The 26,971-nt window shown below is 37.3% G+C and overlaps 2 protein-coding genes across 2 annotated transcripts in view; one reads left to right on the top strand and one right to left on the bottom strand.

Moving 5' to 3' along the window:
• Window positions 1-26,971, top strand: part of ttf2 (transcription termination factor, RNA polymerase II) — a 190,060-nt gene that overhangs the window by 109,780 nt on the left and 53,309 nt on the right. The gene's annotated exons all lie outside the window — the stretch shown is intronic.
• On the bottom strand, window positions 5-26,971 carry cryl1 (crystallin, lambda 1). Its single transcript, XM_054616043.1, has 9 exons — window positions 26,877-26,971; window positions 25,014-25,121; window positions 23,232-23,358; window positions 19,444-19,605; window positions 16,534-16,629; window positions 15,786-15,884; window positions 6,726-6,834; window positions 2,032-2,141; window positions 5-437 (listed from the first exon to the last, which is right to left on the bottom strand). The coding sequence occupies exons 1-9, from the start codon at window positions 26,915-26,917 to the stop codon at window positions 333-335; spliced, it is 957 nt and encodes a 318-aa protein (XP_054472018.1). The 5' UTR covers window positions 26,918-26,971; the 3' UTR covers window positions 5-332.

The raw sequence follows: 26,971 nt of genomic DNA, 5'->3' as shown, positions 1-26,971 counted from the left end.
CTGTTTTATTAGTTTTTATTAAAAGGATAAACATGTTTTATTGCGAAAATATAAGAAAACATATGATTTTATTGTTTTTTATTAATCATAATTTCACATTTTTCACAGAATTAATTCATGTTATTTGTGTGTAGCACCTGAGATGAGAACTTTTAATCATTCTTCAATTCAACGATTAAACATGCCGTCCATTAAAAGGCACTTTAAGAGCACGAATGTTCATTATAGCCGAATGTCAATATTTATCAAATAAAAATATGTCTGCTTTCATCTGTAGATTCATTTCACAGATTTGTTTTCATTCATATAATCAGGTTTCTTGTGTGCAGATCTCAGTGATCCTTCTTCAGCTTGGCCAGACCCATGAGGAGCTGGTCTCTCCGCTCCATCCGGGCCGACAGGTGCTGCTGGTCGTTGGGAATCAGCTCGCACATCTCCTGTGGACAGAAGGGAAGGAAGCATAGGTGAGGAAACGACACAATCCGACGGCCATATTGGATCTCCTCGGGGAATATGAAACACGTGGTGAGACGACAAAGTGTCACGGAAATTTGTGAAATAGTCACAAAGTAAAATCTATTAGTTTCGTGTTCAGGGACATATATTGCTGTTTTTTTTTCGTGTCACTCGGCACGACTTTCTTTTCGTGACGACTTAGGTTTAGGCGACAAAACCACTTTGTTAAGTTAAGGAAAAACATCATTGTTGGGCTGAAACAAATCCACGAACGGTTTGGTTTAGACTACAAAACAAAGGCAGCAACAAGGTGTGGAATATCTGTCTCCTGGTTGACCCATCCATCCTGAGTAGTGTTTTCTGGGAATCATTAACTACGTCACTTGCACCGACTGCTTAGTTGTGTGGATAACTTTAATTTGTGTCTCCACCATGAATAAAGCTCTTAACTGACTCTATTGGCTTTATTTTCGTTCTGAGTGACTAGAAAAAACACAATTCCTGTCCCTGGACACGAACCAACAGATTCAATTTCGTCCCTATTTCACAAACTTCCATGATCCTGGGCTCGGTGAGAATATAGATGATTGTATTTCTAACTGGAAACTGATCCTGGGTATGGATTCACTCTTAAAACAGGTTCTAAATGAGAACTGGTTCTAAATTTGTAAAACCTGGAGTATTGATAAGGTCCGGAGTTAGCGGTTTTGCTATCGGTACTTTAGAAGTTCTGGAGTGAGATGTCCTCGTCTCAAACGTCCTCTCTCTGTCTCCTTGTCTTTGTCTTAACTCTGACAGGCTACATGTTCCTCCAGTAGACTCAGTAAACTCTCGTTGTCTCAAACTCAATAAAACCCTCACAAGTTTAGGAGGAAACAGCAGCAGTTTATCACAACTTCTGGACAACAAGCCAACTTATAAAGTCAATATTCAAAGTGAATGTCCTCAGTGAGAATATAATATTTAACAACTCCAAACTGTTTTTTATTTAGATCCCTGTTAGCTCCTGTATTGCAACAATAGCTTCTTTATCCTGGGTTCCACATTTGGATTTTTAACAATACTTCAATAACAGAAAAATACATCAAAACACTTCTATTACATTAATAACTCACAATAAGAAACATCAAAGACACACAACAACTCAAAGCTCGTCTTTACCTCTATATAATAACTAAATCTTTTGCATAATTGAGAAAATAAATCACTTAGCATCCACTAAATCACAAAAAACTCTTCTAACTTAAAGGGTTTCGACTCCTTTTGCTGTGTAAACTAGTTATTTATTGCACCGGCGGCTGGTTTCCTCACATAGTGACCTTGCGTCTCTAACACTTTAACAGCCTGTGATATCATGTGACTGAGTAGAGCCTACTTTGGAAACAGCAATTTGGTGTCGGGGTGATGGAGGTCATGCAGAACAACGGATCATTCTCTCTTCATGTGACCGAATAATGAAAACCAGGCGACACAATATGCGTTTTCATTTAATGCCTTTGATCTGGATGAAATCTGACATTTTACACACAGTCAGCAGTTTAAAGCGTTGTCTCTTTTTGTCGCCATCATACTCACATTTACGATGCTCTTGGCCGCCTCGCCGCTGGAGAAGGCTGGTACGGGACCGAAGGCGTTCAGGATCCTCGTGATGCCTTCTCCGTAGCGTTTCATATAGTCCTCCAAACCTGGGGGAGGAAAAGTAGATCAGAAAAGGGAGAACATGGGGAACTTTAGGTAAAATTACTGTTTTTGTCAATGGGGTCTTGTGTCTTTGAATAGAGTATAGATAGCAGCTTCAGTTCTCTAACAGGAAAGGCTGGTAAAGAGGTGAAAGTATTCTAAAATTAGCGTACAATTAAACTGATATTGATTCTTTTAGGTGTCTAAAATACGTCCACAAAAGTACATTGCTTTGATCCCGTGCTGGTTCATCTCCATCTACTGTACTAATACATGCCTATGGAGGAGAACCTCATACAACCACACAACAAAAACATCCTAACTATCCATTTAAGTATTTTTTTAAGGTTATAATTGTATTCAAGGCAACCTACATTTTGTCTTTTGTTAAATCCTGTTGGTTAAACTAATGGTGTCTCGTGGCGTAAGCTCAGTAGCATCATTCTTTTATACAAATGTATGGGTTTCTAGATCATAATTTAATTAGATATAATTGTTACATATTTTAATATTAATTCACTATTATTTATTACATCTGCTACAAGCAACAATGCTACATTTCTGTTACAGTGAACAGATGATAAAACAGTAAAGCTGTGGTTTATATTTCTAGCGTCAAACTCTTTCTTCATCATCAGCCTTGTCGTTCTTTTAAATCTATTAACTTCACAGAGAACCACTGAGAAAAACCCACAAAACGTGATCATTAATCACATTTTACGGTGCTGGGTGTCATCAGCCCGTTGAATTCCTCAGCTTACGTTCTGTCTTAGTTGAACTTTCAGTGTGGATTCCTTGGGGTTATTATCTCATTTCTCTCATTGATTGGTCTTTAATGATTTATTTGTGATGTAGGCAGTTGGCACTTCGGCTGATGAATGATTCATGTGCTGCTCAAATAAGGTGTTAAAGATTAATACATTTTCTGAGAGTAAAACAATCTGGCAAATGTTTGGGCCTTGTTTTATTCAAACAGCTGTAAATATATATAATATATATTAAGTCCCTTAATTTGAATGTAGAAAAACAACAACACATAGCCAATGCAGGCTGTTCGCATACAACGTTGGCAGCCATACCTACAAAAATGAACGTAACTAACTAAGTATTATACAATCTTTTTTCCTTAACCTAAATAAGTATTTCCCGATCTTTTCCTAAACCTAACTAAGTATTTAACGATCTTTACTGAAACTTACTATTTCACGATCTTTACTTAAACCTAACTGGCTAGTTTTGTTGCCTAAACCTAAGTATTTTACGATCTTCTCCGAAACCTAACTATGTTTTTCAAGATCTTTTCCTTAACCTAACTTAGTATTTAACAACCTTTTTCTGAAACTAAGTATTTAACGATCTTTTCCTTTACGTAACAAAGCATTTCACCATCTTTTCCTGAAACGTACTATTTCACCATCTTTTCCTAAACCTAACTAAGTTTTTCAAGACCTTTTCCTGAACCTAACTAAGTATTTTACGATCTTCTCCTAAACCTAACTAAGTATTTCACGATCTTTTCCTAAACCTAAGTTAGTATTTAACGAGTTTATTTTGAGATGACCATAATGAACAGAAATTGACAGATGTTGCTGGACTTTCGTAGGAAAATGCATGAAAAATAGGTAACATTTTTGTAACATAAAAAACGTTTTATGAAGCTACGTTGGCTAATGGCCTATGAGGAAACACTTGTCCCAATTACAACCAATGACCAGACAAAACAGATCGTAAAGAGGACCAGCGGTGAAGTCTGTTGACATTCCTGTGAAACGCAGCAGGTGAGGACCAGATCTTTGAAGCAATAAAAACCAACAAATATGTGACAAGACTACTTCACACCAGCTCTTTAATTAAAACAGGTCATAAGGTGTTTGTGTAAAATAGCTCTGTCACACTGAAATGAAGTTTCACACCAAAGCTTTTAAAAAGGCGACACTTCAGTTTAGTCTTTTACCTTAGTTATTCAGACTTAAAACATAGAAAACTGAACATTCAGAACGTTTCAAAATCCTTTTAGTGTTTTATCCTGAAGCTGAACTTTGAGTGTTTACATGAGACTTAGTGGGAAACACTATATATGACAGAGGAGTGCGATAAGTACCATCTACCTTCAACCAACACAGTTTGTGTGGGAGGAAGATACAAGTGCTATTTCAAGACATCGGCAATTCCTCTTTTGCTGCCATTGTCTGACTTAAAAGTTTGTATTCCATAGAGAAAGAACAAAATGTTGAAGGTAAAATCAAACCTAGAGTACGACAATTTCTTGTTTGTTTATGTTGATTAATGTGGTAACTAGGCAGTTTGTCTCAACGAGGCAATGATTGAGTGAATGAATGTGGCATTACCAGTTGATCACCTCACTTACTTTCCTATGTCGTATGTGTTGTTTGTTAATGGTTTAGCTTTAATAGGTATAGTGCACCTGTCTTTTGAGTTACAAAGACTCCGTAGCCTTGAAAGGTGGCTGTAAAAAGTGGGTGAAGCTTGCATCTTTTTCAAGGGCAGCAGCTGTAGTCAGCTTGGAGATTTGGTGGTTACAATGGTTTACAAAGGTCACCCAGTTTAACTGCAAAAAAGTTTCAAAAAATGTCCATAGAAATGTATCCTTAACTTATCCATGTATAAAAAAACACTTCTCTGCTGTCCAATATGTCCTGAACACTTGCACACTTGCTGCTAGCCAGTTAGCCAGCTAGCTAGCTTGAGGGATTGATGGATGGATGGATGGATGGATGGATGGATGGATGGATAGAGAGATGGATGGATATCAAATCGGAACAGGAAGTCAGTGGCAAAGTACTAAAGCCCGCCTCTTGCGTGATTTGATTGGATGCCTGGGCCAAGTGTGACATTAACTAGCGGTGCAACTCTGAGCGCTGAAAAGTTGAGAATATTTCAACAATTATGTGCATCTAAAAACCGCAAAAGAAATGCAACATACAGTGCAAAACAGAGAAAAAAGATTTTGCGGCCGCCACATTGCTAGCGACGTGTCTCGTTGCGATTGAGTCCATAAACAGCTAATTGAGCTAATAACAGGTGTTGTGAATAACACTGAGAAGACAATCATTCTTCTGTGTTTTCGAAAAAGTTTATTTCTGACATTTTGATACCGTGAAACTGGATCACAATTTGAATCCGAGCTGATAAACATATAAAGAGAAAAACACATAAACAGGGAAGGATAACGCTCTCCTGTGCAGGTCCGTGTTTTTTTTTTTTTTTTTTACAAAAGCCGAGTCATTCAGACAGAGACAGAGAGCCTGAGTGCTCCGGTATCTGATTGGAATGATTTAAGGGCCGGGAAGCAACAACAGGAGTAATGTAGGTCTTAGCCATCTTTTGTGAACATGATCATTCTACTGTTTCCATGAGTAGAAAAAGAAAAGGAGCTCAGTAGAAGGCTTTGCGACTGTAACTACAGGTAGAGTTGGCACCTGGTTTGAAGGCCGCGATGTGGGCTCTGTGAGTTTTGGATTACTGGTGTGAGGGAGTGCATTCATGGTGACCCATCAAAAGACTGCTTTGTTCTGCCAGAGCGTCCTTTTTTGTGTGTGTGTGTACACAGTCAGGGTTTCTCTCTTGGTTTCACACTCCCCTTTGATATTCTCCATCTCCCTGAGGGTTCACGCTCATTCTCTCTCTCTGAAACACAGTTTGGTACAGTACATGTATGTCCGGGTCTGAGACGTGTGAGCTATGCAACCGTTGACTTGACATGATATCTAACAAAGGGCCTGGTGTTCTTCGTAAAAAGCTCTTTGGGAATACCTGTAGATTTTTGCGATAATAACGAGGTATATTTTTAATAACGAGGTATATTTTGACTTAAGTATTTGTTTCCCACACTATAAATCCCATCCTTCACAGAATTTGTAGGTTCTCCTTGAGTGTTGGACACCTGTATATAAGAAATCAACGTAGTCATCATGACTTCACCCATTTATTTGTGGACTGCTGTTATTAAGCCGTCACCATCTTGGAATACGGACGTCGCCATGTTGTTTTTTTCGCAACCAAGGAACAGCAGTTAACATATTAGAAATGTGGTTGAGTGATGCTGTATACGGCATCCCCTGCTTTATGGTCTGTTTGACTCTAAATGGAGCATCATTTACTAAATGAACATCATGCTGTATTGAAGAAGACTTGAAACTAGAGATTGAGACCATAAACTCATGTTTACAATGTTTACTGAGGGAATAAATCAAGAGAGAAGTAGAGTCATTTTCTCATAGACTTCTATACAATCGGATATCTTTTATCATGGTCTACAATATGTGTTTGAAGGACATATCAAGGTTGTAAAACTGATTCAGAAGAAGAGAATTTTATCAATTTATATAGAATGAAATCTTTTTTCAGTTTTGAGATGTTTAAAGAGAAAAGTATAAGTTTTAGTATAAGTTTCAATATTTTCAATGTTTTGATTATTTTTTGATATTATGATTCGACCAAATTTTATTATAATCCAATGGATTACGTTACTAATTACTGCTCAAAACAAAAGCTTTAAGTGGTATGTTTTTGTTTTTGGAGCTGACCTTCTGTTTAAGTGAGCAAAAAGCCAGAAGAGGGAACATTACCTGCAGGTGCATTGAGGTGCATCGTTTCCATGGGACCTATGAAGGCGTAACGCATTCCTAGCCCCTCTGACATCACCAGGTCGATGTCCTTCACAGAGATAACGCCATCCTGATGGAGTAAGAGGGAAAAATACACTTTATTGACATGAATCTCCCTTTGTATTCCTCTCCAAAAAAGGTACAAATCAGTAAATGTATGACTAGATAAAAGACAAATACTTTCTTTATCTATCAGTACAGTGAGAACAGGTCGACCCTGAGCCGTTTGTGAAGTGTTTTCCACTCAGTTCACTCATAGTTGGAGGATTTGAATATTTTTAATAAAACTGCAGCTCAAAATTTAGTCTCAGAATGTAAAATACTAACTAAAGACTAACCGTGAATTACCTTTGATCCCATCAAACCACTCCAACCATATAAAGTTTCCCTAATCACCCAATTCTGTGTCCTCAGGATTATGTAGGAAGTACCGGGAGGAGAGTGGCTGAGGATGGAGGGATGAAGGAAGGAGGGAGAGACTGAGGGAGTGGTTCAAGTAATCTTTGAGTTAGAGATACCTGTTGGCCGACCATGGAGGGAAATCAAAGCTCGGATACGGAGACAGAGAGTAAGGTGAGCAAGAGGAGAGGGACAGGGTCGTCTTTGTTTGGGTCCAGCGTCCAACAACGGGTCTGTTATCCGAGCAAAGCAGGGGTGGTGGGTGGGGTCTTTTCTCCACCGTAATCACTGGGGGGCAACCAGCCTCTTTCTCAGCCGCTCTGCTTTCCAACGCTGGCCCTGAATCAAGGACTATTTTCTGTGTGTGTGTGTTTAGACGGGTGGAGGAGGGTCCATGTTATGTAAGAAGGGTCACAAGGCCAAACTCGGTCCACAGGCCTTGATGCTCGATGCTGAACTTCTGGTCCTATTATGATGGGGGTTTTGGGGGATTATTGGTCAAACAAGTTGCATCCAACCAAGGAAGCTATATTATATTGTTGGTTCTTTTATTTGTCTGTTTGTCAGCAAGATTACGGAGAAACAACTGGACCAATATTAATAAAACTTAGTGGAAGGTTGTAGCATGGGCAAAGGATGATCCCATTGCATGTTGGAGCGGATCTGAATCACAGGGCAGATACACAAAGTGTTTTTCACTTTCGTTAGCATTGAGAGATAGGTCATGGCCTTGGCGGCCAGGTAGGAAAGACAAAGGTGTTATTAATACCTTAAACAATGGCTCTGTGTTGGCTAAAATAAAGTAAGCTTGTTCAGTAATTTGGCAAGCTAGCCAACAAAAATGTTCACTCAGATAGTGTTTTGATAGCAATAACATAAGAGAGCAAACAAGCTAAGGTTAGCCAGCTAGCTGTAACTTAGCTACACTGCATGGATATGTTAATTAAGAGTCAAACCAGAATGAACCAGTTACTCAAAATGTTAGACTTCACAATGTAATAAAGCCGTCAGTGATTTATGAGTCTTAAAATCTGTGTCTTTCTGGAATACCTGCATTGAAAAATCCCGTCAGACAACCTTTAATTGATATCTTTTGAAACTAGCTATTCATTTTTTGGAGCTAAACGGTAATACGAGTTTATACACCTCACTTTGAAACACCAGTTGTGTATTATGAACCGTTTCAAATCAGAATGGACTGGGATTATGAAGGTTCTGTTTTGTTAAGATGTTTTTATTATCTCCTAGAAGAATCACGCAATCATTTGCAGGTTTGCGTGAGGCTGTGAGTGAGTGTGGACCTCTGTGTCTGTCCACGGCTTATCACGCATTCTGCAAGATTTAATCTGACATTTGACCTGACTCACACCAACAGACTATAAATTTACCATTTTGAGTCTGTTTATTAGTTTATTATAGGAAGTATTTTCTTCATCAAGCTATATAACTCCTCCCCCTTCTGCAGGAAGAACAGCTGAAAAATCTGACACGAACAACCATAGCATGTGAAATATTACTTTTTTCAAAATTATGCAATATTATATTTCAATTTCATTTACAATATTATTTTCATTAATCTATGTGCAATATAACTACTACTTTTTTAATATCAATCACAATATCTCTCTCAATTACTCACTGGTGTTAGTATCACTTCTTATACACGTTGTATTTTTACTCTTGTATTTAATGTTTGTGGCTCTACCTCATATGAGGTAGAGCGCTTGACCCGCAACCACAAGGTCGGTGGCTCGAACCCCTCTTCAGTCAACATGCCGAGGTGTCCTTGAGCGAGACACCTAACCCCAAAATTGCTCCCCGGGCGCTTCATTGCAGCCCACTGCTCCTCCGGGATGGGTCAAATGCAGAGAACCGAATTTCCCCATTGTGGGACTAATAAAGGCTTAATTATTAATTATTTAACTTTTTCTATTTTAGTTGAATTTGTTACTTTATTTATTTACCTTATTCTTATTGCTATTGTGTTCTACTTTGCAATGGTGTCAGTATTATTTCTTTTACACTTAATAATTGCTATTCTATTGTTCATGTATGTATTTTTTTTAATCAATTGTTTTTTTGTTATTCTTTTGTTGAAATCTTTAATGAAACTCTGGCACAAGAATTTACTTCGGGATTAATTTAAGTTCTATCATATTGTATCTTATCTAATTTTATCTTATCTTATTTTACCTCTGCTGTAGCAATTTCAAACCTTCCTGGTCAGTCAAGACAGACTTAATTTGTACAGGAATGTAAATCTGGTCCAGGTTTTCTGGGAGGCGACTTTCTTCTCCATCTACAATGTAAATGACTTTAAGACATGTGGTCGGGTGAAGCTCAGATCAGCTGGTTCATCAACTTCGCCTACTCTTGGCTCAAGCAGCAATACAAGATTCTCAGCTTATCTTGATTTCCATTGGGGACACAATTAACCACCTTTGTTTTGTTGTGAAGAATCTGCCTGAATAATGCCTAAGACTTCCAACCTGACTTAATTAGAGCCTGGCCCACATACTGAGCTCCGACAACTGACACCAGCTAATGATTTACCTGCTGATGAACTTTAAAAAGAGCAGCTGTCAAAAAGATAAAAGATCATTCCTGTCAGACAAGATGTTTTTCTCTTTGACGTGATGTCAACACTGCTCATAATTTGCATAAAAAGCTTCAAACTATGAGATTTTACTTAATTTAACTGAGCATGTATCACAGATAAAGCAACCAAAGCACGGCAATTGATTCTCAGTAAGAAGAGAACAGGTTTGTTGACACTGGAAATTATCAGATTTGCCTGAATGTTAAATTTAAAGATTTCTTGTGATGTCTTATATACACAGGCCTTCTGAGAGCACAGTGGTAAAAACTAACATCAACCATGGCTCTGTTTTATTAAGTGTCAGGAGAAACCATGTGGAAAGCCAGCATGTACATTAGCAGGGCATTTTAAATGAAACACAAACAGATAATATAATAAGTCGAAGCGTTTGCTATAAATTACATATGCTTTATTTTATGCTTAGTCAAGATATCTATAAAAAAGATATATTGCTGCTCTGCCATGAACTAAACAGAAATAAAAAGGGACTAAATTAAACTAAATTGTAGCATTAGCTAATTTAGCTGTTGTCATTTTGATCATTTATTTATTTTGCAAGGGTGTTGAAAATCTAGCAATCATATCTGGAACCATCATGGAAGTGAAAATAAAAATTAGCTGTATGAAACTGATGTCTAAATCTAACAACTGGGTTAGAACTATAAATACGCAATACGTTAAAGTTAAAAGTTAAACAATTTGACTTGATTTTCTTTTGCATCTCTCACAATGTATGTACACAGAAATAGAAATAACCACTAAGGAAAAGGACAAGAAAGCTGGTCAGCTAAACTTAAAGAATAGACAGGACTGTTGCGTACACGGGTAGTGGAAAAAAAGGAGTAAATATCATAATTAAATTAAATTAAATATCATTTTTACATATGTGTTCCACTATGCAAACTTTAAGGAGTAGAAACGTAAAGCTCGTTTGAGAGGTTGCCTGATAGATGGATGCCTAATGGAGGCTGGGTTGTTTAAAAATACATGTATCTGTGGTTGTCGTCATAAAACTTGTAAAACATGTAAAACTTTTACATACAAAGTTAAATTGTATGTTTAAAGACACACTTAGCTATGTACACACCCAGTTGCCAAAGTTTGATGTGCTAAAATGCTCTATGTTGCACTCAGCCGGAGCTCCTTCTACAGAAAGGTCTTGATACTTTAACAGCAACGTGGCATTTTTGTCAGCTGGGACCTAAGGGTGTCCTCCGGGTTAATTCTGCTCAACAGGAGCCTCACAAGTGATGGTATGGAATGTAGTTTGTAGATATGAGTCTGAGCTTCCACAGGTCTGTGTGAAGACACAAATATCACTTAGTGGATGCATGGATGCTATGTGATAGCCAGCACAGAGTCAGGGGGGAGAGGGACACAGTAATCTCTGCTTCACTTCTTCAATGTATGCTTTGATTCTAAGAAGCTATAAGATAGACTAGAAGTCAAAATTACCAAAAAGAAACATAAAATGACTACAAAGATACCAAAAAGCTACAAAAAGATGCAAAAACATCTTCAAGAGACCACAAAGAGACTCACAGGGACTATGAAAAAGGACAAAACAACCATGAAGAGAAACAAAATGACAATGAGACAAAAAACAAAGTCACTCAAAATGACAAAAGAATTACTTAAAGGAAACACAAAATAACTACAAAGTGATGCAAACAGCTGCAATAGATACAAAGAGACTCACAGGGACAATGAAAATGAAAAAAAAAAAAAAAAACAAGGAGACAAAAAGCAACTACATAGACTCTCAAAATGACTACAAAGAGACAAAACAACTACGAGACAAAGGCAACTACAAAGAAACTCAAATGACTACAAATGGACACGGGGCAAAACAACTACAGACAAAAATAACTACGACAAGACCAGAAACAAGTACAAAGAGACACAAAACAACTTTAAAGTGAAACAAAACGATGACGAAAAGACACAAAATGACAACACAGAGACCCAAAATGACCAACAAATCTAATCAACTCGAAAGTCTGGGTTTATAAACTATATAGGAGAGGTGGTTGGGCCTTTACGATGTCTGTCCCCAGGAGACCTTTGTCTCATAATCCGGCCATGATCCTCAGTAACTGTTGTTGCATTGAATGGACAAACAATAGCTTTCACCTGAATGAAGGCTCACTTGGCTCATCAGTGAACCAGGAAGCTCCTCTTGAAACAAAGAGATCATTCAAGGAGAGACGGAACGAATTCCAAAAACTTTAATAAAGACTTTTGTTGCAAGTCATCCCACACCTCTTCCTATAATGCCTGTTGTTCTCTGCTTGTGAGAGTCTAATCAATGCAACCGACGGGAATCTAATAAAAGTCAATTAGTCTTTTTTTTGTACTTAAAATGCCACATTTCTCCCCAAAAAGAAAATGCATTAAAACGTAAGAAAATGTTATATAAAGACCATTTTCACAGCAGACTATTTGGCTTGTCAAAGCAGAAAAAAGCACAGGTTTAAACTTAATAACAATGGCTCCATCTAATTGATTGTACCATTATTTGCCATGTCAGCGAGTGAGCATGCATAATACCAAGTGGAATGTAGCCATCATTGTCGTTATTGTTTTGACAAGTCAAAATGTCCGCTGTCAAAAGTGCAGACAGCTAAAATATTAAATCAAGCTGAACTTAAAAATAAAAAGTTTGAAAACAACCCTTCTTTTAAAGTCGTATTCTAAAAAACAGGATTCAACTCTACCTTAAATACATCAAGGCAGAGTAAGTGTTTGCTAGTAGTTTCTACACGTCATCAGTGACTAAATGCTACGGACTATTGTGTTCTTTTATTTAAATTATGAGGAAGAAACAAGCGCAGTGGCGTCCGACTACATTGTTGTGAAATCGTGCAAATCAATGAGCAAATTCCATGCAAGTGTAAACGCATGTGATGGATGAACCTTACTATTAGTCTACGGTAGAAGAAATCCATTTGTCCTTCTTTGGTCACACAGAAAATTTGTAGAGTGTAAAAAATCCTTTGAATGTAAAAATCACATGAGTAACTTAGGTTGATTTTTCCTTTTTTTTATGTGTTTGTGTCAGTGTGTCTCTACAGATTACTTTCAAAGTATATAAAAAAGGTACACAATATTGTTATGTTACTAAAAAAGTAAGTATTTTTATAATTTTATCCAAAAATGTTATCTGTGTTTCTTTTCTTTTCATTTATTTCTTATGGTTTATATATTTATATATTGTTGTTATTTTATCTTTATTATTTAATTATTTGATCTTATGTGCTTAGTTAATTTTGATTATTCTTTATATTTGATCTGTTATATCTTAAATGGGATGTAATGGCACTATGTAAACTATTCTTAATTCTTGGTCTTATTTATGTGGGTTTCTTTTAGTCAACTTGAGGCTCCAGGCGGGGGGTGCTTACCTTTTATTACAGATTTTTAGGGATGTAAAGTCTGTCATGTGTAGAACGGTATTGTTGTTTCCTTTAAGACACAGATTACGCAACACCATTACCTAACTGAAGCTGCAAGTGACAACAATACGACACAGATCTGCATCAGTCCAATGGAAAAAAACCTCCTCTGATGAAATAACTGACAACATCGTGTAGTCACGCCTACATTCACACCCTTCCATGTCGGATCATGATTCAGTTTCTTTTGTTTTTTAAAGGGAATGGTTGCAGTTGTCTTACATTGAGTTTTCACATTTTGTGTTTGTTAGTGAGCATGTGTGTCTGCCTGATATAGTTAGACTCTGTAACTTGTAGAGTAATGTCAGGGATGAGGAAGAATTGTGCTGATTTAGTCGTGAAAAGGACACTCTTTGTTACACATCTCTGACAGAGAAAAGAGGCAGAAAGAGAGAGACGTTGATCTAAGACACTTTTTGGGGTTTATTATGTCCTATTATATATCGCCTGCGTTTGTGTGTGAAATAGGAAATGGGAGTTGTTCTAATGTACAGAAGTAATTCATCCCCACAAAGGGCAGATATACTATATTACAGCTTCAATCGTTTTGTAATCAACTCAGCATTAAGGAGTTTTTATCAGAAAATAACCAATAGAGCGTTTGAAGAGATTAAATCCAAAATCAGATATGAAACACTCACACCTACTCTGACAAAATCATTGCAGGCATTGACTGTATTATTATTTAAATGAATCATTCAAGACTTCTGATCTACTTTTGATTAGTTTATTAGAACCCTTGTGACTCTCTAGGGACATTTTTGGCTTTTAAAGTTTACATTTTTTGATAATTTTGTTTGTGTTAACCCTCTGAACCCAAAGCAGTTTTGGGACGTTTTTTTGCTCCTGTCTTATTTTCCCCTCTGTGGCCTTGATTTTCACTGAAATGTTAAAGTCCTGCTCCTGTATGGAAACAGCACAACCATGGCTATAGAGAGCATCAAAAATGTATTTTGTGCAGTAGATTCTAAAATGGTATCAATAGTTTGATTTTGTCACTTTATTTTTGATTCATCCGAACTCTCCTGAGATTCTGAACCTATTTGAGAGGAGACCTAGCCAAAACAGAAAGTTCCTGACCCACAGGACATACTAATAATTCAATGAAAGAAATATGAAAACAAAAGAGAAGAGCAAGAACCTTGAAACAAAGACATCAAGAAGGAAAGTATCATCAAATATTTAGTACAAAAGTGTATGGATCTTCTACAGAAATAATTCTGATGTCTGTGATATTTGAAGCCTGAATCCCAATGAGATGTGTGTTCATGAGAGTTCAGGTAACAATCATCACAATCATTCTAAGCATTTCTTCCATGAGTGATCTATAATGGCGCCTGTCATCAGAGGCTAAGGCTCATTTACTCTCATTGTATTCCATTTTTTTTTTGGAAGGAGACCATTGAGATTACAGCAGAGGTGAGCTGACAAGGGGCTTCCTCTTTTCTGCCTCTATTACAAAACCATCAGCAGCGATACTCTGCAGCACAAGGCCTCACTGAGACTGAGGAGCTCTTGTCTAGACACACTCACACTCACACTCACACTCACACTCACACTCACACTCACACTCACACTCACACTCACACTCACACTCACACTCACACTCTTGTGTGTCTGACGTTTTGAGGACCTAGCCCTCGAAACGTTGTAATGACTTGTCAAAATGTTTTGTTTTTGTTGGATAATCATATTTAGTTTTATATAGTTATTGAAATTCTTAAACATTTGAAAACAAATGGGCTTTGTCACTAAACTTGCTCCATTCACTTGATGTTCAGCTTTGTTATAAGGAAAGTTGTCCTACAACATTTTGTTTAGTCAAATAAAAACGGCACTATGTTCTCAGCAACCCGTCCCTTACACCCTCATGTAGTAAGAGAAAAGAAGAAATATATAATAATTCAAACCTTAAAGCTGCAGTGTGGAGCTTTTGTCTCCCCCTCTGGCAGTAAGTGTAATTACACAAACACTGTCGGTGCATGCTTATGACCTGCAGGTGAGCTCGCCACATCAGATTTGTTTGTTTGTCCACGCGTCCATCGCTTTCTTATTTTTGACTTGCTTCCTCTGAACGCAGAGTTTTTTTATCTGGAGAACTCACTCCATAAACTTTTCTTGGATTTATTAGGATTTCCACCCTATTCCTACCAGCTACCCGGTCTTTATCGTCTCCACCCTTCTTGCTCATCTAAGCTCTTGCTGGTTAACGTCATAAAAAAGCACACCTCCTCTAGTGCGACTGCATGGGAAATTCGCCACTGATAGTACAACTCACTGCCGTCAATAGGCTTAATCAGCCTTGTGTGAACTTGTTTGGAAGGGACCAGCCCTCCAGGTTTAACCCTGATGTGGAGTAAATGTCATGTGAAGCATAAAAATAATGTCCAACAGGAAAAAAAGCAAATTAAAAAAGAAGCAGTCCTGGTAGTAGATGTAAACAGGACACGGGTGACAAGGTAATATTTGTGGATGTGTTTCAAGTTCCACACTAGTTTCGCAAGAAAAGCAGAGAAATAACAAGTCGAACTCCACTCTTTAACCTAAAGACAGAGACTAGACACTGACCTGGACCAGCCTCCAGGACTCTGCGATAATGGCCGCCTGCACTCTGTTGAGAGCAAAGCCATCGATCTCTTTCCTCAGACGGACGGGCGCCTGGCCGACCTGAATCAAGTTGTGCGAAAAAATGCAATACGGAAGAAGATGCCTTGGAGAATGTACATAAAGCATCACCATGAATTTTGCATGGGCTAATACAGTTCAAGGACCTACTAGTCTTCATTATTCCAAAGTAAAATTTGCCAATGTTGACTAAGCATTGAACTTTTAAACTGTTAAAAACACAATATATGAGAAAATGAATGTATGAATACTGTATCTTCTAAAGGACAATACTTCTTTCAGTATTCTGCACATTTAAAATTAAGTAAAAGTTAGTTTACTTTACTGCAAAGTACACCCTTAGTACACCCAAGGATTTAAACTGATTTCTTCCAGGAAGCAACTGATCTGTATTTCCCTCAACATGTCATTAAATGTTTATCCTGCAGAGACTTGCAAGGCTTTGCTTGGATTAATCATTGTGTGGTAATCCAGAGACTGGCGACGTCAGAGAATAGAACATTCAGTACAACAAACAACCAAAAGGTAAAAACGTTTCCAAGCTCTGACTCTTGAACATACAATATAACTCCTTTCCTGGCCTACATTCATTCATTTTTAATTTTTCTATACTCACAAACTTGATATTGAATCACATAATCTGTCCCACAGGTCATGACATACGTAGCATTGCTTTGTCTGGGATCCTTACCTTGGTCATTAGGGAGTGGGTGGTGTCTATAACGGCTGCTGCCGTCTCTGGGTGAGGTACCAGCTCCACCAGTTTGACATAGTAAGGTGGGTTAACCTAAGGAGCACAGCAGAGTCAGTCATCATACAATGTCAATTACAGTGTGCTTGTAAAAAGCTTGTATGTCTTCAAACCTAAGAGACCCATAAAGACAATTTTGTCTTTTTTAGGGGGAGATAGCAGGTCATCATCTGTAAAGCTGGAAACAAAGATTCAGCTCAGCAGTGTGTGTCAAGATCTTGTAGTCACAAATCAGAAATAAAGCTTAATTGATTCATTAAAATAAATTGTGAAAGTGTAAAAGGGCTTAGAACAATATGATAGAAGTATATGATGGCCATTCCCTTGTTTTATAGGTTCTCATTAGTTGCAGAAATTGTTGGGTTGATACCATTTGTTACACAGATTTGGTGCTAAATTATTTTATTTTTTACCGCACTAGAATTGATAAAACTGATCATAAAGGAGGAAACCAAGACCTTGAATAACACCAAAGAGGAAGTCATTCTGTGATTTGATATCAAGACATTTGACATCTACAGATTTTTGCAAAGTTGGATTTTTTGGTGATTTAATGCTGAGCACTTATTTTCTGGAAACGTCTCAGAAACACCCTAAATGTTAACATACCAAAAAAGTCATACATTCTCTTAATGCCTTAGTTCTCCAGTTTGTGGTTGTACAATTTCATGACACTGAAAGTTGACCCTTTAAAGATCGATGACCTATTGTAAACTCCTGGAGTTCAGAATAAAAGATTGACTGATAAGACCAGAAGGCCAAACTGCACTACATTATAACTCACTAGACCATTTTAGACAACATTAATCTGTACTATGCCACATTTTATTTCTATATTCTATAGTATGCTGCATAATCCTATAATTTACTACACTGTTTTCATAGAGTACAAAGCACAATACTACAATAACAGTGCTTTTGGAATATATGCATTTTTCTTAACCTACTCTTTAGTAATATTAAATCAGACTTCTGACGAGGTTTGCCAATTGTTCTGTTTTTAAACTTTACTCTTGTTTTAGTTTTAATAAATCTTATATTTATTAACTCATGGTGAGATTAAGATCTCTTTACCAACCTGATTTCAATTTACAGACTACTGACAATACTGTTTACTGCACAACACAACGGTACTCTTTTCCCCGCTGCGGGACTAATAAAGGATTATCTTATCTTATCGTATCGTATCTTACTCTGTCTTACAGCAACACTTACAATCAATCAGCATCACAAACAGAAGCACTGACAGAAAAGAACAGGATGGTGCACTTATGTAGTGACGACTAAATCCTTTCAAGTTTGCTGGTGACATGTAGTTAAATCTGTCTTTTGACCTCACCTTTTCTGTGATTGACAGCTGAAATTATCCAAAATGTTGACGACAGTCCATCTGATACACTAAGCAAAGATAAATGCCACATGCAAAAACTCAGGTCTGGCATAAATACATCTGCTTATTATTAATCTTTCTCTATATAGACATACAAATTAAATTCAATTGTTTTAGAAAGTCAAAAGGCAGGCGGTGATGTTAGTGGACAATAGTTATTTTTCAGGGTCAGCAGATAAAAAGGGTTGAAACATTTTGTAATTCATAAAGTAAAGAAATAAAGGAACAAAATAGATATTTCAGGAACAACTGGGACACTGATAAAAATTGCTTGTTTGTCGTTATGCAACAAAATAGCTGACGAAGGTGAGGCGAGTCAGTCTGTTAGTAAGATTGTTGCATTGAGCTGTTTGTACTCCTGAGTCAGCAATTTAAAGTAATAATCTATCCGGTGGATTGACAGAAAACATTTTGGTGATAATGTAACACTGATATGGCTCCTACTTCTGTTGAGGTGTTGGAAAGACAAAAGATCCAGTGTGTTTATTAGTAAAAGTGGGTAGTTTAATGAGGCAGATTTGCGTTCTTCATTGTGACAGTTATGGAATAAATAGTTCCCAGTCAAATTTAGTAAATACTGTGCATTATGAAAAATAAAGCGGTGTACATATCAGCCTGGTTTGCTTTGATTTACGGTTGTATTTTGTTGCTTTGTTATGAGTTGCCCTGCCTTGCTAATGAGTGTAGGCCTATTTTTGTTTGAGGACACTGCTGCAGCATCTATTTTGATAAAGTATAATTAAATGGAAATACTCTAATTATATATTTCACGGGAGTAGGTAAATAGGAGCGGAGGACTTTGTTTTGAAAGTAATGGCATTTGTGTAACTCGTTCTTTGAAGTTAACCAGGCCGATTGAGCAGGAGCTGAAAGAAACCATGTTTAACTTCACATATAAAAATATTTCAAGTGATGCAATATAATAATATGATTGTAAGGAATAAACACAAAATTGTATTATGAAGGGTTTTGTAATATTTTCATATAATATAATTATAGATATTTAAGTTTGAACAGACTCAAACTTACGTGTGAAAAACAAATACCCTACGTCTGATATAGGATTAGGAACTGAAACTCCTACTGATGTCACTTAAAAAATGTTTGCGCCCCCTCAACTACATCATCACAAAAAAGTAACATTTTAATTATAAGGTCGAAAAAAACAAATCCAAGATGTTTTTTTCTGTGATGAAGAAGTCAGTGCTCCAATTATTCCATCACAGAAAAAGAAGAGATGAAAAAAAAAAATAGTGGAAACTCAAGAATGCCATGTCAGACATGTTCTTTACAAGTGTACATAAACTTTGGACCAAAAGGAATTATGTACCATAAGGGCAAGAAACATGTAAATAAATGTTTCAGAGATTATTAACTAAGATTTCTTCCCCAGTTTGTAGTTAATGAGGTTGAAACCCCTTTACACTACCGGCTGGTACCAGGACGCTAGCATCACTGACCGGATGTGAGACGATGCAGCGACTCTTGTCCTGTACTTGAGAGAAGACCTTGCTTGGCACCAGACAGGAAGTGGAGCTGCTCAGGATGACGTCTTTGCCAACAAGTCGCTCGATGTCCTGGAAGACGCTCTGCTTGACCTCCAGCTGCTCAAATACGCACTCCTGGAAACACACAAACAGGGTTAGTGTTCACACATAGAAACGTATTTTGAAGTCAAAGAGAGAAATGTACCATTGCCATAATTTCTGTAACACAGTAAGTAAATATTATCTCCAACTCCTGCTCCCACTTTCCAAACTATCATTTCGATATAAAAACTACTGTCACAGAATAATACACTCTTCCAGTCTAAAACCCAAATCAGTGACTCAGTATATATTTTGGCAGAGAACCAGCAAAACATCACAATATACTCTCTTTTTAAACAACTAAAATGCCTTTATCGTAATGGCATGGTCATGTTAGTACTATTAAAGACAAGGGACAACAGGGAGTCAAAAGACAACAGGGAGTCAAAAGACACGTTATTTCGTCTGACAAGAAACTAAAGAACTTCTTCATTAAAGAATTCTAGGGTAAAAGCACTTCCTGGACTCAAACAGATTTTGTTTGAGGTCCTCTTTGGATAAAAAAACATGTAGACACAAGAATCACAAGAAAACTGTAGCATAGTCATATTAGACGAAAAAACTAAATATGACACGTATTTTGACTCCTTGACTTCGTCAAACTACTGTATTGAGAATGTACTCGTAAATAAAACCAAAACTATCAGCAGAGATAAATACCACTAAAGATGAATCCAACAATTCATTTGGGTGAATCAATCCATTCTTTGAAACTTGTCATCAATCTTTCTTTGATTACAGCAAAGATGAAAACGTGAAATACTTTCAAAGAGCAAAAGAATCTTCTCTGACAAAAAGGTTGAAGGATAAATTGTTTGTGCATTTTTAAAACCGGATACAACCAGTTTGGGGTTTTTCAACAATGCTCCGCCGACTCAGCTCTATATAATTTATTTGTCTGCCCTGTCACAGTCTTAGAAAGGAGTGGCTCCTTAAATGCAAAAGTGGAACGTCATTGTGTTTTCAAAACATCCATCAAATGTGTGCAAATGAACAAAAGTGGCTGGGCGGGCGGCATACCAGCTGAATGCGTGAGCAGTAAAGTGATGGGATGTTGGCTCCGGAATGACAGCTGCATGGAAACATATAGACAGTACTATCTAAGTAATTTAATAATCAAGTTCAGTACTATCTAATGCTACACTTGGGGTTTTTGTCAGGGACACTGTTCTCTTAGTATAGATGCTACATTTTGACTGTTTCTTAGTATAACTATATAAGTTATTGCTTTGTTCTGTAACATAGTCAGTGACATACTCCTGGACTTCTTCAGCTCTTTCAGAAAAGCCCGGATCGATAACCGGCTGAAATTTGAATAAATTGATATCAAGCTTATCAGGAAATGTTATGCTGACTATCTGAGCAGGAAAACTTGTTATTTCCCTGTTTCGAATAAGTCCTCTATTGTTCCTAAACTCTGTACAGAGTATTGATTTACTCCGGCCCTACCTATCTCTTCCTGGATTAAGAAGGTGTTAAAGGTGAAGTAAAACAAGCGATACCCGTCACAACTGTGTTTGTTTTTGTAAGCATGACAAAGGAAAAGATGAGTGATTTCATGTTTGTGATGACAACTTCCAACTAAACCTTTTCTCAAAGGAATTCTCTGCTTACGGAAGCAGGGCTCCATAGCGAGGGTTTCCAGGTTGCCACGGGCAACCATTTTGAGAAATTGACAACCAATTCTTGGCCCATCAGTGGCAAGCACTTTTTAACCAAAAAATGATTTATAATAAAAACACATTCCAGATTTTGTTGCGTTAACCCGCCAACGAAGCTACATGTGTCGCTTGGGTAGGACACGTTTAACCCCAAGTTGCTCACATGCAAGGCTTGCCATCGGTGTGGACTGGATGATGAATTTAGGGCCCATGATGGTGGCACCAGATGGTAGCCTGTCATCAGTTGTTGGGTGAATGTACATGTCAACTGTCATGCTGTTCTTCTTTCACAAATATGGTAATGACTCTAATGTAAAATACCATTAAAATGCATAATTATTTATAATAAAAACACATTCCAGATTTTGTTGTGTTGGGGGCCCTGTAACGATTCTTTCATGGGGCCCAAAATGGTCGTGAGTAGGTGCGTTTACTGGTGTGCACACATGCATCTGTTTCAGAGACTTGTATACAAGTTGTTTTCTTCACCATCGTTGGTTCAACTTTGACGAACATCACACACGAATAAAAATTGATTCGACGGAAAGAACCCGATGAACCAGAACAAAATACAGAAAGTAGCCCCGGCATCTTTGAGCTGGAAGGAAAATTATACTGCAAAGCGTGTACAACAAATTAAGCTGACGTATAACTGCATAGCTTATTAATTACTCAATAATATAAGGCATACATATTTTGAATTTTAACATCCAGCTCTGATTAATTCAGGTTAGTTAGAAAACATTTGGGTTCTGGTTTATTAGTGATGGGCCATAAAGTAAATCTCTGATGAACAAACAAGTGTAACAAGACTCAAACACTCATCAGGGATACTTAGAGGAGATAAGATTTGCTGTTCATGAGTTTAATGACGGATAATTTAAAGTATTGTAGCCTTTTATCACATAATAGGTTAAACAGTTGTATATAGCTTCTGTCAAATCAGTTCAATATATAACTTTTTTTGGTTGCCTATCTTATCCGCCCTCGTTTATTATTGTCTTTTTAACATTTTTACTGATATTGAAAAACAAAGAATAAAGGAAGCAAGGCTGCCTTCAATACATAAATCAGATGTTTGTTATATGACAAACAACATGCAGTAAATATTATGTAAAACATAATTTGACCTTACTTTACTACACACAAAACTCACCTGTGAAGTTTGTGCTCAGCTTTATTTAAATTCCATCAGTGGTGTCAGAGGAGGCAAAGACTACGTCAGACATATTAACCAATGATATTGCGCCCCCTTGAGGACAAACAGTGTATTTTTTTTTTTTTCAATCCCAGAATATACTGTACTGAGATTACTATAATCACTCCAAATATTTGATTCATGTTGCCTTTAATAAAAGGATGAACCAGTGAATAAACCAACAATATAGTATTCCCCACACTGCAGTGGTGGAGGAAGCACTTAGATATTTACCTTAATAGAAGTACTAATACCGCAGTGTAGAAATACTCTTTTACAAGTAGAAATACTGCACTTAAAATGTTACTTTAAAAAAAAAAAAGTAAATTGCAAAAGTATTAGCATCAAAATGCATTTAAAAATAAAAGCACTTGTTGGGCAGATATGTCCCTTTGATATGATGTTATTGGAATATTATTATTGATGCTTTTAGACATAAGCAGCATTTAAATGTGACAGCTGGTGGAGGATGAGCACATTTAACCACTTTATTTACTGTTGGATGGTTTAATCTGGAGCTCAGGATCATATTTTATAAACTGATCACAGGTTTGTAACACCTAATCTGTAAAGTAACAAGCAGAATATCTACAATTATATGAAGTGGAGTAGAAAGTAGCATAAAAATGAAATACCTAAAATAAAGGTAACTGAAATTGTACAGTACTTGAGTAAATGTACTTGTACTTGTTGTGACAATTTTGCGATGGAGGAACAATTTAAATATAAAAACAAACTTGAAAACAAGATCTTGATTACATCATTAAGAACACAACATGTGTTGAAGTCTAATGAGTCACCTGGACAAAGAAGGCTCCCTCCAGAGCCCGACCCAGGTCATCGTAGCTGCTGAGCAGGCCGAGCTGCTGGGTGGAGTTCAGATCTCCACGCAGCATGTGGGCCTCCTCCAGCTCCTCCATCTGCTTCCTGAGACAACACACACACACACACTTCCTGACACACACACACACACACACACACACACACACACACACACACACACACACACACACACACACACACACACACACACACACACACACACACACACACACACACACACACACACACACACACACACACACACACACACACACACACACACACACACACACACACACACACACACACACACACAGAGGAAGAGCGGCGGTCAAAACGCAACCTATAACAGCTTCTCCAAAGACGATGACATGCCACGTTACTCTTTTAATTTCTACGAAACACTGTCAAATATATAAGTGAAGATTGGAGCCTGAAATCTCTTCATGTCACAATAACAGAAGCAAAAATAATTCACAATATTATCCTGATAATCATCAAAATATGCTTACAACTCTTAAAATGGCACTGAAGCATACTGTTATCACTTCACCTTACATTTTGTTTAAAAACAATACATTTTCTTGCATCACAGATATACGTATCTTTATATAGAGAACATCATTTTTAGTGAAAAACAAACAATAATAAAATAACTCTTGCGATTCACCTTCAAAAATAAAGAATAGTCTTATTGAATAGATCAATTCGGTAAGTCTGTTCTTTCTAACATGATAAATCCTGTATTTTTTTAAATCAGGCTCCATTGTTCACTTCTCTACCATGATAACGAGATAGACAGCTTTTACAAGTCACTCGTGGCGAGATTAACGAATATCCCGATAACGTAAATTTCCCCAGGATCATCTTATTGTGGCTGCCACTCCTGATGGCACAGAAGTAGCTGCTGTTTGTCGGCAGCAAACCTGGATTTACTTGTCAAAATAGAAGTGGTGTAAAGGAAATTCTCCTTTTTAAAAACAGGGCACATAATTAGGGACACACTTAAGAGATATTTCAGAAAGAAAACACTCTCTAAATGAGGCTGAAAGACCAGTGCTATGACACCCTCTTCTGTTCATACAGGCATTTAAATCTCCAGGTGGAAGTAGCTTTTATAAGCTTTTCAAATAAGTTAAAATAATGAGATCCTGGTAAAGTGTTTGGCTTTGATTCACAGGTAGATTGAGGGCTGTAGATGTTCTTTCCTACACGTAAAGTTTTCACCAAAAGTCCTTTGTCATCCCACAGTAATGTTTAACTAGCAGTGACTTGGCGATGAGAGTTTTTAGGCCTGAACACGTGTTTGTCCAAGTGTTCCTTTACTGAATGTCACTGATCACGCATCGAAGGCTGCGGTGAAGCTGGATCTGGGTCTGTCCACGTTGAGTTCATCTGGTTTCTCCAGAATCCGACCCGGTGGCTCCGATGACGAGCTTTAAGAATAACTTTATAGAAACAGACGATCTTCTCTCTGATGGTCTGTTTACTGATGGAGGTCTATAGAGGATCAGGACTAAACTGAGACTCAATATTAAGTGGATTATTTCATAAACATCAACAGTTCCTCGGCCCAGCTGAAGCTAAAAAACCTCTTCAAGAGGCCTGTAATCAGGAGGATTTACTCCAAATGCAGAGAAAAGAGATTATAGTTTGTTTATAACTATGGAAAGTGGATGGATTATCACATTAATTAAGATTACATTACGGATTGATTAATGCTGAACAAAGACGGGAGTTCTGTGTGGAGTGAGGCTGACCTGATCTCTGTGATGGCCTTGGCGGACTGTCCTGGTTGGTTGTCGTAGATCTTAACACTGAAGCCTCCACTGATGAACACCATGGCCCAGGAGCGGCCAATCAGCCCACTGCAACAAAACACAAACAATCATTTAGGATGTTTACTCTTGAGTGTAATCTCTTTTCTGTGATGAGAACAAAATCTCATTAAACAATTATAATGTCACAGTTGGTTTGTCTGTTGTTTTGGTCACTTCTTCCGTAAACATAAATAACTTCTTTCTTATTTGTAATTCCCAGCAGTTCGCTCTCTCTCCCACACACAGGGATGTCAGTTGGAATGCTAAAAGCCTGCAGTGTTTTCTGTTGTTCAAAGCACAACTTTACACAATCCGGTTTAGTTGGTTGTGATTTTCTAACCAGAATATTTGGGCATATTTTTGCATATTTATTCACATCAAACAAAGGTGAGTGAATATTTGGCTGTGACTTTTACTCTTTACTTCCATGTTTAAGAGAGGCCACACTAGTGGACGGACAAGTTTAGCTGAGTAAGTAGAAATAATGAACAGGGTCCAGAGAAACAGGTTAAAATGTAAGCCCCCTTCAACCATACAACCACCAAGCTACATAATAATTGTAACCATACGTTCTTTGCCTGTGGGTAATAAGCAAACTATAGTTTATATAGTTTATATAATCTTCATTAATCAACATCGACAGTTTACACCCAACTTCACACCATAAAATCAACTGTTTTGAGTCTGTTATACATCTTATCTTACACTTTTCCCCCACTAAACAATGACAGGTAGCAACTATGGGGGCATGCAAAAGCTACTTCAATGTCACAAGTAAAATAATAGTTAAAGTCCTATAAATACTATGGATGATTTCATAATTACTGGATGAGGGGGGCGTGACTGTTTCATTTTGCACTCTTGTCTTAGTTTGATTAATGTATTTAAATAGAATGAAAGTTTCCAAAATGTTAAAATGCTGTGTTTATTTACAGATAAATCTCTTTAAAAGATTCTGCAAGTGATCACCATCAAAGATAACGCAGTCTTTGTAGTAAAGACAGACAGAAGAGTTTAAAGGTCAATTGTTGACATGGTAAATATTAATTTGTGTGCAGGTATTGTTACACTTCTGAAACCCAGCTCTTGCTGCAAAGGTAAATGCTGCACAGGTAAATGCTGCAAAGGTAAATGCTGCAAAGATAAAGATAAATGCTTTAGGTAAATGCTGCAAAGGTAAATGCTGCAAAATAAATGCTACAAAGGTAAATGCTGCACAGGTAAATGCTGCACAGGTAAATGCTGCAAAGGTAAATGCTACACAGGTAAATGCTGCAAAGGTAAATGATGCACAGGTAAATGCTGCAAAGGTAAATGCTGCAAAGGTAAATGCTACAAAGGTAAATGCTACACAGGTAAATGCTGCAAAGGTAAATGCTGCAAAGGTAAATGCTGCAAAGGTAAATGCTACAAAGGTAAATGCTACAAAGGTAAATGCTGCAAAGGTAAATGCTACACAGGTAAATGCTACACAGGTAAATGCTGCACAGGTAAATGCTACAAAGGTAAATGCTGCACAGGTAAATGCTGCACAGGTAAATGCTGCACAGGTAAATGCTACAAAGGTAAATGCTACACAGGTAAATGCTGCAAAGGTAAATGCTACACAGGTAAATGCTACAAAGGTATAACAATATAATATGTCAGGAAATGATCTTAGTCATCCAAAATAACAAAGCTTAAACAATTAAATTGCAAATGCATGAGTAAGTTTGATGTAAGCTCCATGAATATCTCCATAACTAGAATAATCAGACCTGGGTGCAAAGGTCAAACATCAAAACAAGCGTCTGCTCTGCTCACCTGCCCACCACAGTGATAACCTTCATGTCTGAGGAGCTCATTAAAGACCTAATGAAGCCAAACACACTGCTGCAGTCTGACACACTGGACCTGAG

This window comes from Anoplopoma fimbria, chromosome 16, assembly GCF_027596085.1.
Source record: "Anoplopoma fimbria isolate UVic2021 breed Golden Eagle Sablefish chromosome 16, Afim_UVic_2022, whole genome shotgun sequence".
Classification (NCBI taxonomy): domain Eukaryota; kingdom Metazoa; phylum Chordata; class Actinopteri; order Perciformes; family Anoplopomatidae; genus Anoplopoma; species Anoplopoma fimbria.
The sequence above is the reverse complement of the archived record's forward strand: the minus strand, read 5'-3'. Positions and strand labels throughout refer to the sequence as shown.